Below are 12147 nucleotides of genomic sequence, written 5' to 3'. Positions count from 1 at the left end.
GTATGAAAGTTGGTCTGAATGTTCATCTTGATGATATCTAGGTCAAGTTCGAAACTGGGTCACATGCGGTCAAAAACTAGGTCAGTAGGGCTAAAAATAGAAAAACCTTGTGACCTCTCTAGAGGCCATATATTTCATGAGATCTTCATGAAAATTGGTCAGAATGTTCATCTTGATGATATCAAGGTCAAGTTCGAAAGTGGGTCACGTGCCATCAAAAACTAGGTCAGTAGGTCAAATAATAGAAAAACCTTGTGACCTCTCTAGAGGCTATATATTTCACAAGATCTTCATGAAAATTGGTCAGAATGTTCATCTTGATGATATCTAGGTCAAGTTCGAAACTGGGTCACGCAGGGTCCAAAACTAGGTCAGTAGGTCTAAAAATAGAAAAACCTTGTGACCTCTCTAGAGGCCAAATATTTCACAAGATCTTCATGAAAATTGGTCAGAATGTTCACCTTGATGATATCTAGGTCAAGTTCGAAACTGGGTCACGTGCCGTCAAAAACTAGGTCAGTAGGTCAAGTAATAGTAAAACCTTGTGACCTCTCTAAAGCCCATATTTTTCATGGGATCTGTATGAAAGTTGGTCTGAATGTTTATCTTGATGATATCTAGGTCAAGTTCGAAACTGGGTCACCTGTGGTCAAAAACTAGGTCAGTAGGGCTAAAAATAGAAAAACCTTGTGACCACTCTAGAGGCCATATATTTCATGAGATCTTCATGAAAATTGGTCAGAATGTTCATCTTGATGATATCTAGGTCAAGTTCGAAACTGGGTCACGTGCCATCAAAACTAGGTCAGTAGGTCAAATAATAGAAAAACCTTGTGACCTCTCTAGAGGCCATATTTTTCATGGGATCTGTATGAAAGTTGGTCAGAATGTTTATCTTGATGATATCTAGGTCAAGTTCGAAAGTGGGTCATGTGCCATCAAAAACTAGGTCAGTAGGTCAAATAATAGAAAAACCTTGTGACCTCTCTAAAGGCCATATTTTTCATGGGATCTATATGAAAATTGGTCTGAATGTTCATCTTGATGATATCTAGGTCAAGTTCGAAACAGGGTCATGTGCGGTCAAAAACTAGGTCAGTAGGTCTAAAAATAGAAAAACCTTGTGACCTCTCTAGAGGCCATACTTGTGAATGGATCTCCCTAAAAATTGGTCAGAATGTTCACCTTGATGTTATCTAGGTCAGGTTTGAAACTGGGTCATGTGCTGTAAAAAACTAGGTCAGTAGGTCAAATAATAAAAAAACCTTGTGACCTCTCTAGAGGCCATACTTTTCATGGGATCTGTATGAAAGTTGGTCTGAATGTTCATCTTGATGATATCTGGGTCAAATTTGAAACTGGGTCAACTGCTATCTAAAACTAGGTCAGTAGGTCTAAAATTATTAAAATCTTTTGACCTCTCTAGAGGCTGTATTTTTCAATGGATCTTCATGAAAATTGATCTGAATATTCACCTTGATGATATCTAGGTCAGTTTCGAAACTGGGTCACGTGCGGTCAAAAACTAGGCCAGTAGGTATAAAAATAGAAAAACCTTGTGACCTCTCTAGAGGCCATATTTTTCATGAGATCTTCATGAAAATTAGTGAGAATGTTCACCTTGATGATATCTATGTTAAGTTCAAAACAGGGTCACGTACCTTCGAAAACTAGGTCAATAGGTCAAATAATAGAAAAACCTTGTGACCTCTCTAGAGACCATATTTTTCAATGGATCTTCATGAAAATTGGTCAGAATTTTTATCTTGATGATATCTAGGTCAAGTTCAAAACTGGATCACATGAGCTCAAAAACTAGGTCACTATGTCAAATAATAGAAAAAACGACGTCATACTCAAAACTGGGTCATGTGGGAAGAGGTGAGCGATTCAGGACCATCATGGTCCTCTTGTTAGAGTTATGGCCCCTGAAATAGTCAAAAATGCACATTTTCACCTTGTTACACGCCTAGCTCAAAAAATATTTGATATAAATTGATGAAACCTTGCATGAATCTTTATCATAATATAAACTTGTGCACCTACTAATTTTCGTCTGACTCCGCCCCCTATTTTTAGAGTTATGGCCCATGAAACAGTCAAAAATGCACATTTTCACCTTGTGACAGGCCTAGCTCAAAAAGTATTTAATATAGATTCATGAAACCTTGCATGAGTCTTAATCATGATATGAACTTTCGCATCTCCTATTTTAATATGGGTCCGCGCCCTAATTCTAGAGTTATTGCCCCTAATATAGTCAAAAATGCACAATTTCACCTTGTGACACCCCTAGCTAAGAAAGTATTTGATATAAATTGATGAAACCTTGCATGAGTCTTTGTCATGATATGAACTTGTACACTTACTATTTTTCATCTGGCTCCGCCCCCTAATTTTAGAGTTACGGCCCCTGTTATAGTAAACAAGAAATATATTTAAAAATGATGGTCAGCGAATTGTAATAAGGAAAGAAGTTTATGAATTTTTCATCTAACATTCATCTTTCATCTAACATTTTTTAAATTACAAAACTAAACACCACCCTTTAACAATGTAAATGGTTCTCTTTTAATTTTTCGCAAAGGTTTCGTTGGGTTGCAATTTTGTTTCGTTTATCCTTAGACGAATAATTACAGCAGTAGTTTGATGAAGATTCATGAAGCGGTTCATTAAACGTGTTTATATTTTTAGCTAAATTGGCCCATATCCCCATTTGTAATAAAATAGCAGGAGACCTTACGATATTGTTACACATCGAGTTTGATAAAAATCCAAATTCATTTTAGTGGTTAATGCGAAGAAAGGCATATCTACTTTTAGCTATAGTGGTCCCTTAATAGAGCCCAAGTTCCTATATAAATAAATTTGGAAGAGGACCTTATAATGATGCTCCAGACCAAGTATGACAAAGATCCACCAAGCTGTTCATGAGACGCTGTATAAAGGCATTTCTAGTTTTAGCTCTAGCAGCCCCTAAACGGGTCAAATGTCCCAGCTGAACAAAGTTGGCTGCGGGCCTAATAAAGATGCTACAAATCAAGTTTGATTAGAATACATGAGAAAAAAATCAATTAAAGCATTTTTTTATTTAATATTTTTTTTTATTTCTAAAATAGGCCAGCTGATCCCGCTTTAACAAATGCATATTCGCTATTCATGAATCTTTGGAAAATGACATCACACCTATAAAAGTGAAGGTCAAGCAAAACAAACAGTTGTAATTATTTCAATATTTCTAATTCATAAGCAAAGTGTGACCGTAGTCTATCACATAGATAAACTGTATGCAGCGTACCCTCCTTTCAGTGTAATGAGATTCAGTCATTATATAGCATATACATAATAAAACAGATTTCAACTGAGTTCAATATTTGCATACCATACTAAAGAAAAATATTCATATATAATAAATCAGTTAAATAATTTATAGCAAATATATCAAAGCAAACAAGTACTCATTTTAATATGCAATCTGAATAAGTCACAAAAGCAAGAAACCTTTTCATATACAGACGACAATTGTAACAAGGAAAATCTTTTAAAAAGCACTTCTCTACATGAAAGACTCTTATCACACCCTTATTCATGTGATACGAAGACCGTATTCAGCTCTTTTTTTAATTTGATATATGTTAGTATTTGAACAGGTTTTTATCATATTTATTAAACTTACTTATCATTTTGAGATATATTAATATTCTTGCTAAATATACTGAGCCAAAGTTAGTTTTAAATCTGTGAACAGCGTCGTTTAGGATAAACGCTTTGTCTACATTTCACACAGCGTAGCACAATCAACAGAGTGAAAGAAATTGACACTCTCGTCCAATCAGGCAGAGTGTTGCATAAATCTTCCATTTTGATAAATTATCTATAATGCGTTATCAAGTAGTTTGATTTGCAAACTGAAGTCACGTGGCATAGGTAACGAATACGTTCTTAGACGGCGTTCGCCGAAAAATGCACATTTTCACCTAATTATGTGCCTCACTCAGAAAATATTTAATGTAAATTCATGAACCTTGCTTGAGTCTTTATCATAATGTGACCTTGCACACTTGGCATTCTTCTTGAGAATTTTAGCATTTATTACAGAGTTATGGCCCATGAAATAGCCAAAATAGTGGATTTTTTGTTTCTGATGCTCATAGCTCAAAAAGTATATGGTATAGAATAATGAATCCTTCTCGTATTTTTAGCTCACCTGTCACAAAGTGACAAGGTGAGCTTTTGTGATCACGCAGCGTCCGTCGTCCGTCCGTCCGTGCGTGCGTAAACTTTTGCTTGTGACCACTCTAGAGGTCACATTTTTCATGGGATCTTTATGAAAGTTGGTCAGAATGTTCACCTTGATGATATCTAGGTCAAGTTCGAAACTGGGTCACCTGCGGTCAAAAACTAGGTCAGTAGGTCTAAAAATAGAAAAACCTTGTGACCTCACTAGAGGCCATATATTTCACAAGATCTTCATGAATATTGGTCAGAATGTTCACCTTGATGATATCTAGGTCAAGTTCAAAACTGGGTCACGTGCGGTCAAAAACTAGGTCAGTAGGTCTAAAAATAGAAAAACCTTGTGACCTCTCTAGAGGCCATATATTTCACAAGATCTTCATAAAAATTGGTCAGAATGTTCACCTTGATGATATCTAGGTCAAGTTCGAAACTGGGTCACGTGGGGTCAAAATCTAGGTCAGTATGTCTAAAATTAGAAAAACCTTGTGACCTCTCTAGAGGACATATATTTCACAAGATCTTCATGAAAATTGGTCAGAATGTTCACCTTGATGATATCTAGGTCAAATTCGAAACTAGGTCACGTGGGGTCAAAAACTAGGTCAGTAGGTCTAAAAATAGAAAAACCTTGTGACCTCTCTAGAGGCCATATTTCTCAATGGATCTTCATGAAAATTGGTCAGAATGTTCACCTTGATGATATCTAGGTCAAGTTCGAAACTGGGTCACGTAGGGTCCAAAACTAGGTCAGTAGGTCTAAAAATAGAAAAACCTTGTGACCTCTCTAGAGGCCATATTTCTCAATGGATGTTCATGAAAATTGGTCAGAATGTTCAGCTTGATGATATCTAGGTCAGTTTGAAACTGGGTCACGTGCGGTCAAAAACTAGGTCAGTAGGTCTGAAAATAGAAAAACTTTGTGACCTCTCTAGAGGCCATATTTTTCATGGGATCTTTATGAAATTTGGTCAGAATGTTAACCTTGATGATATCTAGGTCAAGTTCGAATATGGGTCACGTGCGGTCAATAACTAGGTCAGTAGGTCTAAAAATAGAAAAACCTTGTGACCTCTCTAGAGGTCATATTTTTCAATGGATCTTCATGAAAATTGGTCAGAATTTTTTATCTTGATGATATCTAGGTCACATGTGCTCAAAAACTAGGTCACTTTGTCAAATAATAGAAATAACGACTTCATACTCAGTTCAACACTGGGTCATGTGGGGATAGGTGAGCGATTCAGGACCATCATGTTTTTTGAGGCTATACCCCATTAAGACTGCAGACATTTGAATTATTTCACCTTATTTGTGACAAATGTACCAGTGGGAGGCACACCCTGTGTCCTACAGACACATTCTAGTTTGTCAGCAGTTGTGTTTAAAAGACATCTCTTCCAGAACCACTGAATACATTTTGATGAAACTTGGCCTGGATTTTCCTTGAATGATCCTTTACCAAAATGTTATTTAAATGTTTCCGCTTGGTTTCAAATAGCGGCCGCCAGAGCTCAAAATAGAAAAATCTTCAAACAACATCTCCTTCCAAACTGATGGTCTGATTTTTAATAATTTTACACAAATGGTCCTTATGACACCCTCTACCAAGATTTTTCTAATAAAACTGATAAGTAAAAAAAACATGGCTGCAAGGGGGCATGGTCACTTTCCCTATCTGTTTCATAGTGAAAACCTTAAAAAAATTATTTGTGAAACTGCTGGCCCGATTTTAGAATAATTTTACACAAATGGTCCTTGTGTGACCCTCTACCAAGATTGTTCAAATTATTTTAATACATCAAATAACATGGTCGCGGCTCGCCAGAGGGTGTGGTCACTTTTCCCTATATGTATATAGTGGAAAATTTTAAAAAATCTTCGTGTGTAAAACTGCTGGCCCGAGTTTAGAATGATTTTACATAAATGGTCCTTGTGTGACCATCTCCCAAGATCGTACAATTATAACGATTCGTCAATAACATGGCCGCCAGGGGGCTTGGTCAGTCACCCTTTATGTGTATAGTGGAAATAAAAGAAATCTTCTTCTGTGAAACTGCTGGCCTGATTCTTGAAATAATGTTAGGCAAATGGTCCTTGTGTGACCCTCTACCAAGATTGTTTAAAGTATTATGATTGTCAAAAAACATGGCCGCCAGAGGATGTGGTTACTTTTCTCTATTTGTTTATAGCGTAAACTTTAGAAATTTCCTTGTGTGAAACTGCTGGTTGGATTAAAGAAATTTTTTTACACAAATGGTCATTTTGTGACCCTCTACCAAGAGTGTTTAGATTACATGTATATTGATTTGTCAAAAACTTGGCCTCAAGAGGGCGTGGTCACTTTTCCCTATATGTATATTTATTGGAAACTTTAGAAACCCTTCTTGAATGTGTAAAACTGCTAGCCAGATTTTAAAATAATTTTACAGAAATGGGACTAGGATCACAAAACTTAATATGGAGGTTGGTCTTGACCAGTAGATGACCTGTATTTATTTTGAGTTCCAAAGGTAAAAGGTCAGAGTGACCCGGAACATTTAAACCTTTTCCGGACAGTAACTTGAGATAGTTTTGACCGAGGATCATGAAACTTCATAGGGAGGTTGATCATGACCAGCAGATGACCTCTAAAATTATTTTGAGGTCAGTAGGTGAAAGGGGTTACATCCATCATTTTTAACCAGGTTTTCAATGAAAACCTGAGTTATTAGATTGGGGTAGATGTCGGTCGGGCGGCGGGGGTGGCGGCGGCGGCGGCGGTGGCGGCAGCGGCGTCAGACTGGTGTTTCCGGTCAATAACTTTTGTTTCGGTAAAAATATTTGAATAAAACTTGGTATGTATGTAGCTTATATCAAGACAAAGGCTGGGATTGATTTTGGGGTTTCTGGGGTCAAGGTCAAGGTCACTGTTACTTAAAATAGAAAAAGGGTTTCCGGTCAATAACTTAACTTAGGAATGAGCTATCATGATGAAACTTGGTGTATAGAAAACTTATATAAAGTTGTAGCTTGGGATTGATTTTGGGGTTTCTGGGATCAAGGTCAAGGTCATTGTTACTAAAAATGGGGTTTTGGGTTAGCATTCTTCTACATGCATGGAGGGATTTTGATGAATATTGGCACAATTGTTCCCATCATGAGACGGAGTGTCATGCGCAAGAACCAGGTCCCTAGGTCTAAGGTCAAGGTCACACTTAGAGGTCAAAGGATACAAGAATGAAAACTTTGTCCGGAGCATATCTTCTTCATGCATAGAGGGATTTTGATGTAACTTGGCACAATTATACACCATCATGAGACGAAGTGTCTTGCGCAGTTCATCTCTTTAGAATTACTTCCCTTTGTTGTTACTATAAATAGCTTATATTGTAACTTTTTCATTACTAGACGTAGGGAAAAATCGAGACCACTTTTCTGTAGTACAACATGCATGTTACATCCAATTTTGAGGTGTGTTTTGACCAATCTCTACCTGGTAAGGATTTCTGTGTGGACTAAGATTAACTTCCCTTAGTTGTTACTTTAAATAACTTATATTGTAACTTTTTTATAATTGACCGTAGGGAAAAACCAAGACCACTTTTCTGTGGTACAACATAGTTGTTACTTTCTAATTTTAGGTGTATTTTAAGGTATCTCTACCTGGTAAGGAGTTTTTTTGTGGACTTAGAAAAACAAAAGAATTACAATGATTACTAAACAATCACAATATTAAAATTACATCTGCAAATACAGATGCTAGAGTAAAGAAATTTGCTTTGACGGGCGTATATTGTGACATTCTGGCACTCTTGTTTATTCTTATGAAAAGTGTTGAAAACCTGGTTTCGTGGCATTGCCGCGTTTCTTGTTGGTGATAGCTCTAGTTCTGTACTTGTACCATTACGTTAAACAAACACACTTGAAGCATTGTGCACAAGTTGTGCACAAGTAAACGCTTTAGGGTCGATGAAGGTCTTGTTATCGTAGCAATCCTGGACTATTTACAAAAAGCTTTTGATTTCTCAAAATCGTATAAAAGTATTCTATGTCAAGCACCTGCCCAAAGGATTGATTGGTTCACCTTTAACACTGGAAACTGTACAGTGAGTGATACAGGCATCTTACTGTTTACCACAACTTAGCTGTAACCAGAACAAGGATGAATCATAAAGTAGATTAAATACTAAGAAATAAAGTTTGATTAGGTATTGAAATTTTATAAGTATCATATGAGATCAGTTTTTACGCTTAAACGGCTAACTCGCCAGATTTAATACAGATAAGGATCAAAAGTCTTTAGATAAAGGCAACTCAAATATTGAAGCAATCGTGTCAACGCAATTTAAATGTTTTTGGGGAGCAAACAACATACTAAATCATACATCATTACAAGAAACAGTTTGTACTATTGACGAGTCATTGGATAATGATGTATATTCAAGGTCCTAGTCATGGCAGTTGCACGACTAAGAACCACCTTGCTTTCTTGTTGCTTTAATCTTATATATTCATTTCAGACAACTTGACAGAGCCTGAAAAGCCAGAGGGCGAAGCCCCTAAATACCAACATGTCTTCAAAACAAGAACAGAATCAGATGACATTGATTTAAGTGGCCAGACACAGCGTCCTGATACAGCAAAATTGAATGACTCTGGAGATACACAGTATTTAATTAGATTTTTTACGCAAAATAACTAAATAATGCTTGGTCTAAAATCACATTTGATATGTTTGTTTGTTTTGGGTTTAACGCCGTTTTTCAGCAGTATTTCAGTCATGTAACGGGGGGCGGGGCAGTTAACCCAACCAGTGTTCGTGGATTCTGAACCAGTACAAACCTGTTCTTCGCAAGTAACTGCCAACTTCCCTACATGAATCAGAGGTGGGGGACTAATGATTTCAGACACAATGTCGTTTATCAAATAGTCATGGAGAACACGCACCCCGCCCGAGGATCGAACTCGTGACCATGCGATCCATAGACCGACGCTCTTACCTACTGAGCTAAGCATATACGAGGTCACTTATGACTGGTAAATGACACATACTTAAGACTTGTAAATGACCAGTAATTATTGATTTGAGGTCAGAACGTCAAATGTTCAGTGCAAGTGACCGAATAATTTCTGTTCCTTCTGTAGTTGCCGAATGCATCAAGGGGGCTTATCATGTTCTATGAGCTTTTGTTGATTTGAGGTCAGTGCACAGTGACCAGATATGTTCGTTGTGAAGTTAATGAATGTATTAAGGTGGGATTTCGTTTTCTATGAGCTCTTGTTGTATCAATGGATAACGTTTTCTCTGAGTTCTTTTTGTATCAATAGATAAATCCTGAAGAGAAGTGAAAGAGTTAGAATTAAGTGACATCCCTCTTTCCCTTTCATTTTACAGCACAAGTAACAACTCTCATAACTGGGACTACTGTTCAGAACACTCCGATTGGGAAAATGCTGAAACTTTGTTAAGTCAAGGGATATTGCCAGACAAAGAACAACTAAAAATCGTTTGTATCAAATTGGGGAGAAAGTCGGATTTGATACAAAAAATTTGCAGGAAAATTTGTGGCCATATTGATAAAAGTAAAGAGGGAAATTTTAAGGTTTTTCCTGCAGTTCAGCCAGGTAAAGAGACTGATATAATATTTGTTATAACTGGGAAGAAAGAAAATGAGAATGAGACTTGTGAATATGATTGTGTTTACCAGTCTGGCTCGGCAGAGATGAAAGCTATTTTAAGAAAGAGAAAAGAGCTTGCTAAGCAGAAACACCTTGGTACAGACGAAAGGGGGGAAATAAAACAATGTATTGATAAACTTGATGTTGATTTCTTTAAACAACACAAAAAATTGTCACTTGTGGAACCCAGTCCATACAGATCCAAAGGATATCGTCTAGACAGACACAAGTTAGTTGAAGAGACATGCATTGTACTTGGTGTTACTATAAAGGGTTACCTTCCAATAGAGGAAGACGAGCTTCCAACTAAAATTGGCAGATTTAAAACTGATATAAGAGAAATAACTATAAACAGAAGCCAAGGTGGGTCACCTTTTGACTTTCATGAAAACATAAAAATGAACTGTGTCATAAGCAGGACACAGAAAAATAGAAATGATCCTGTTATTGAACATGGGACAATGGGTGTATTTATGTCACAGTCGTGCAATAATTGTCTTGGAATGACATGTGCACATGTATTATTAAGAGAAAATGAAATGAAAGATATTCTGTGTGACAAACGTGTGTGGCAACCCACGGGAATAAACTGCAATCAGCCAAATGTAGGTTCTACGTTTTCAAAACGATGTGGTCTAGTTAAGTATGCATTGTTCACGGAAGATGTTGATGTGGTTTTATTTTCTCCGGATAAAGCCAGACTTCCTCAAAATGGATATTTTCCTGGCAATTGTACAAACATCGTCAGTAAGTATGACATACTAGTGTAAAATTTGTACCCACACTTTTTTACCACTGTTAGTCTTTTTATCCCCTGGAGGCATATAGTTTTGGCATTGTCCGTCCATCCGTCTGGAGCAATATCTAGAAATGGTTTGGAATATTTAAATAAAACTCCATATGTTCACTTCTATGAGGTTATGCGGCCTGTCAAGTTTTAGTCAAATTGCCCAAGTAACAGAGTTATGGCTCTTAGAAGTTTCTAGTGTTTACTATATGGCAGTGTCTGCTACATAACAACTTGTGACATATTTGACCTAGAACCCTGAAACTTAAATTGAATTTAGATCTCCATAATGTTGTAGTGCACACAATATTTCGTCATTATCTCTTTAGTAACTTCAAAGTTGTTGTCCTTTAATTGTTTAAATAGCCACATATTTTTACAGTGTACATAAAAAACTTTTTATCAACATGTAAAGTTGTGTACCCACACTTGGTTACCCCCACCCACTGCTGTGTTTTTTTCCCATTCCTTTTTATACGCCCGTTTGAAAAACGGGACATATTATGGGAACGCCTCTGGCAGGCGGGCGGGCGGTGTCCACAGACCTTGTCCGGAGCATATTTTCTACATGCATGGAGGGATTTTGATGAAACTTGGCACAGTTGTTCACCATCATGAGACGGAGTGTCATGCGCAAGAACCAGGTCCCTAGGTCTAAGGTCAAGGTCACACTTAGAGGTCAAAGGTCAAATTCAAGAATGACTTTGTCTGGAGCATATCTTCTTCATGCATGGAGGGATTTTGATGAAAGTTGGCACAATTGTTCATCATCATGAGACGGAGTGTCATGCGCAAAAACCAGGTCCTTAGGTCTAAGGTCGAGGTCACACTAAGAGGCCAAAGGATACAAGAATTAAAAATTCAAGAATGACTTTGTCCGGAGCATATCTTCTTCATGCATGAAAGGATTTTAATGTAGCTTGGCACAGTTGTTCACCATAATGAGAGGGAGTGTCATGCGCAAGAACCAGGTCCCTAGGTCCAAGGTCAAGGTCATACTTAGAGGTCAAAGGATACAAGAATGAAAACTTTGTCCGGAGCATATCTTCTTCATGCATGAAAGGACTTTGATGTAGCTTGGCACAATTGTTCACCATCATGAGACGGAGTGTCTTGCGCAAGAACCAGGCCCCTAGGGGTAAGGTCAAGGTCACACTTAGAGTGTCAGGATACTGGTTATATGACCCAGGGAAGTGCCTACGCCTTTAGTATCTTGAACAATGGTTTGGGTCCAATCGCTAAGGTGACTATGTCTTAGACTAGCTGACAAACGATGTAGAATGTCCTTTGTTAAAACGTAAAGTTGGTGAGACCAACTATCTCAGATATAGAATTTTCCTCTGGCTACCTTGCGTAAATGATTCGTGTACCAATGATTCGTAAATGATTTCTATTATGGGCTAGACAATTTCAGGGATCAGGCAAATCAGTAAATGTTTCAAACTATCAATCTTCAATTAAAA

The 12147-nt window shown here is 37.3% G+C and overlaps 1 protein-coding gene across 2 annotated transcripts in view; it reads left to right on the top strand.

The window, feature by feature from the left end:
- Positions 1-12147, top strand: part of LOC128547373 (uncharacterized) — a 147802-nt gene that overhangs the window by 86855 nt on the left and 48800 nt on the right. For both annotated transcript variants that reach the window (XM_053519969.1, XM_053519970.1), the window contains exons 17-18: positions 8739-8886; positions 9614-10644. In XM_053519969.1, the coding sequence (XP_053375944.1) occupies positions 8739-8886; positions 9614-10644 (1179 nt within the window). The remainder of the gene's footprint in view (positions 1-8738; positions 8887-9613; positions 10645-12147) is intronic.

This window comes from Mercenaria mercenaria, chromosome 12, assembly GCF_021730395.1.
Source record: "Mercenaria mercenaria strain notata chromosome 12, MADL_Memer_1, whole genome shotgun sequence".
In the NCBI taxonomy this organism is placed as follows: Eukaryota; Metazoa; Mollusca; class Bivalvia; order Venerida; family Veneridae; genus Mercenaria; species Mercenaria mercenaria.
This window is presented reverse-complemented; position numbering and strand designations above follow the sequence as displayed.